Source organism: Sphaeroforma arctica, assembly GCF_001186125.1.
Source record: "Sphaeroforma arctica JP610 unplaced genomic scaffold supercont1.517, whole genome shotgun sequence".
Taxonomy (NCBI): domain Eukaryota; class Ichthyosporea; order Ichthyophonida; genus Sphaeroforma; species Sphaeroforma arctica.
The window spans coordinates 54,594-57,281 of NW_014040041.1; the positions used below are offsets into that span (position 1 = coordinate 54,594).

The following is a 2,688-nucleotide window of genomic DNA, read 5'->3' on the forward strand; positions in this document are numbered from 1 at the left end:
AGTGAAGTTGTGTGCGTGTGACAGCCCATTGAGCGAGCATTGGATTCCAATTGAATATAAAACCCCCTTTTCATTGGTCACTAAAACCCCTATTCATGGGCACTAAACCCCCTTTTCATTGGTCACTACGAAGGACTCCTTGAACGGAGTTGCATTTATACGCCTCCAACCCATACACAGTGCACGTGCGACAACTGACTGCCGAATCGGGTGCAAGTTGAATACGTTTTACGGACGCAAGTTATATATAGTTTTGCATTGCATTGGTACATATTTGAATACGTTTAACGGACGTAAGTTTTATATAGTTTCGCATTGGTATATACTTGAATACGTTTTACAGACGTAAGTTTTATACAGTTTCGCATTGCATTGGTCTATATCTTTTTCGGTCTATCACCAAACTGCTCATATTCAGACAACTGCAACACGTACTGTGGTAAGAGAGTGGCGTGCACAGGATTTATAAACACATAAATAGCAGATACGTACTGTCTTAAGCCATCCATGCCCATACACACGTTGCAGAGGTACATACCAACTGCTCTTCTTCGCTGCTTTCGGCATCGAACCCTATAGCTGAGGTACCCTCACTTCTTAATCTGTGGCAAAGTGCACGTGGATATTAAGCGTATAGAAAAACAAAGCATACGGTCCAATGTCATGAATAGAGGTAGAGGATATATGTTTTTTAATTGATATGAATGCACATATAGCAAATATAGCACACATAGCTGTATACACATATGGAAACAATATGTACAGTACTATGTTATGAATTCAAATAGAGAATATATGTTTTCAATTTACGTATATGCATATATAGCTATATATACATACAGAAACGATATATAGAGTCCAATGTCGTGATTACAAATAAACGATATATGTGTTCAATTTACAAATATGCATATATAATGCACATGCAGAAACAATATATACAGTACCCCGTCATGAATACAAATAGAGGATATATGTTTTCAATATATATTCATGCATATATAGCTATATACACATAGAAGACATACAAAAGCATACGCATAGACACACCCACTCCCTCTCACTCACACACTCACGTGAACGCCACCGGGTACACCCGTACACTAATACATACAAAAGCAATGTACGTCTGTGAATTGTCATATGTAAGCACAGTTGTGTGTAGCTTATGCGCACTGACCACTGTGGTGAAACACTGGAGTCTAACATTATACCGCTCTGGACCGGATGTCCTATATACATTTGCCGAAGCATAGCAAAAGCAAACACGTACATCTATACAGCATCCAAGCTAAGCAACATCAAGCCTATCTCATAGGTACGTACACACACACACGCATATATATATATATATAAATATATATATATATATGTATATATATACAAACCATGCTTATCCATGCAGCCCCACAGCTCAGTAACATCGTACACATCTCATAAAGTACATGCCAATACAAACTATATACACCCATACATCGCCATATGCACGTATAACCGCATGCAGCTTGTTATATACAGCTTGTTATATGCCGCTTGTTATATACAGCTTGTTATGCAGCTTGTTATATGCAGCTTGTTATGCCGCTTGTTTTCACTTACAGTTCTGGGGTGACCTGTTCGTCTAACATTTTGGCGATTTGGTCAGACGACTGTCGTTCCCTGAACGCGTCTACCAGTTTCGCAGCCATCTCACCAAGCCCTGTGCTGGCGTCCTCGTATTTGCTAAATATGGCAATAAAATTAATAGGCAATTTAGTGGCCATTAGTTTCAGTACGACGCTAAAAATTTATCCAGCCCTGTGCTGGCATCTTCGTGTTTGCTAAATATGGCAATAAAATCAATGGGCAATTTAGTGGCAATTGGTTTCCATACACCACTTAAACTTTAACCAGGCTTATGCTGGTATCTGCGTATTTGTAGAGTATGGCAATGGCAAACAAACAATCCCACTAACCAATCGGGTACAGAAAAATAGCACATGAGAATGATGGAGAACAGACAAGTAAGTAATATCTGCGAGTATGAAAGGGCTTCTCTCATGCACACTACATATTACTAAGAATAGCACATGAGAATGATGGAGAACAGACAAGTAAGTAATATCTGCGAGTATGAAAGGGCTTCTCTCGTGCACACTACATATTACTAAGAATAGCACATGAGAACAATGGGGAACAGACAAGCAAGGAATATCTGTGAGTATGAAAGGGCTTCTCTCATGCACACTACATAATACTAAGTCGAGAAACATTTACACATAATAAGCAAGCGGGGGGCAGTATACCAATACCTGTAATCTCAAGTACAACTCACTACCCACGAGCAAAGCACAATCAGAAAACCTTATGCGTGCACTAAAACTATACCCACCCACACAATGAACAGCGAATGGCAATGCCAGTGCACATTGAGAGCAGTCTCACTCACAAAGTAGGTACAGACCTTAACAACCGGATGACCTTGTAAACATTCTCGCCTACACATTGAGTACACTATTTCGTACATACATACATACATACATACATACATGCGTACGTACGTACATACATACATACATACATACATACATACATACATACATACATTCATGCATACATACATACATACATACATACATACATACATACATACATACATACATACATACATACATACATACATACATGCATGCATGCATGCATGCATAC

The 2,688-nt window shown here is 39.0% G+C and overlaps 1 protein-coding gene across 1 annotated transcript in view; it reads right to left on the bottom strand.

Annotated features, from left to right (window-relative positions):
• Positions 1-496: 496 nt before the first annotated feature.
• Positions 497-2,688, bottom strand: part of SARC_06906 (hypothetical protein) — a gene marked incomplete at both ends in the record, with an annotated part of 8,112 nt that continues 5,920 nt past the window's right edge. The window contains 3 exons of the mRNA XM_014299176.1: positions 497-602; positions 1,600-1,722; positions 2,444-2,493. Of these exons, the coding sequence (XP_014154651.1) occupies positions 497-602; positions 1,600-1,722; positions 2,444-2,493 (279 nt within the window). The remainder of the gene's footprint in view (positions 603-1,599; positions 1,723-2,443; positions 2,494-2,688) is intronic.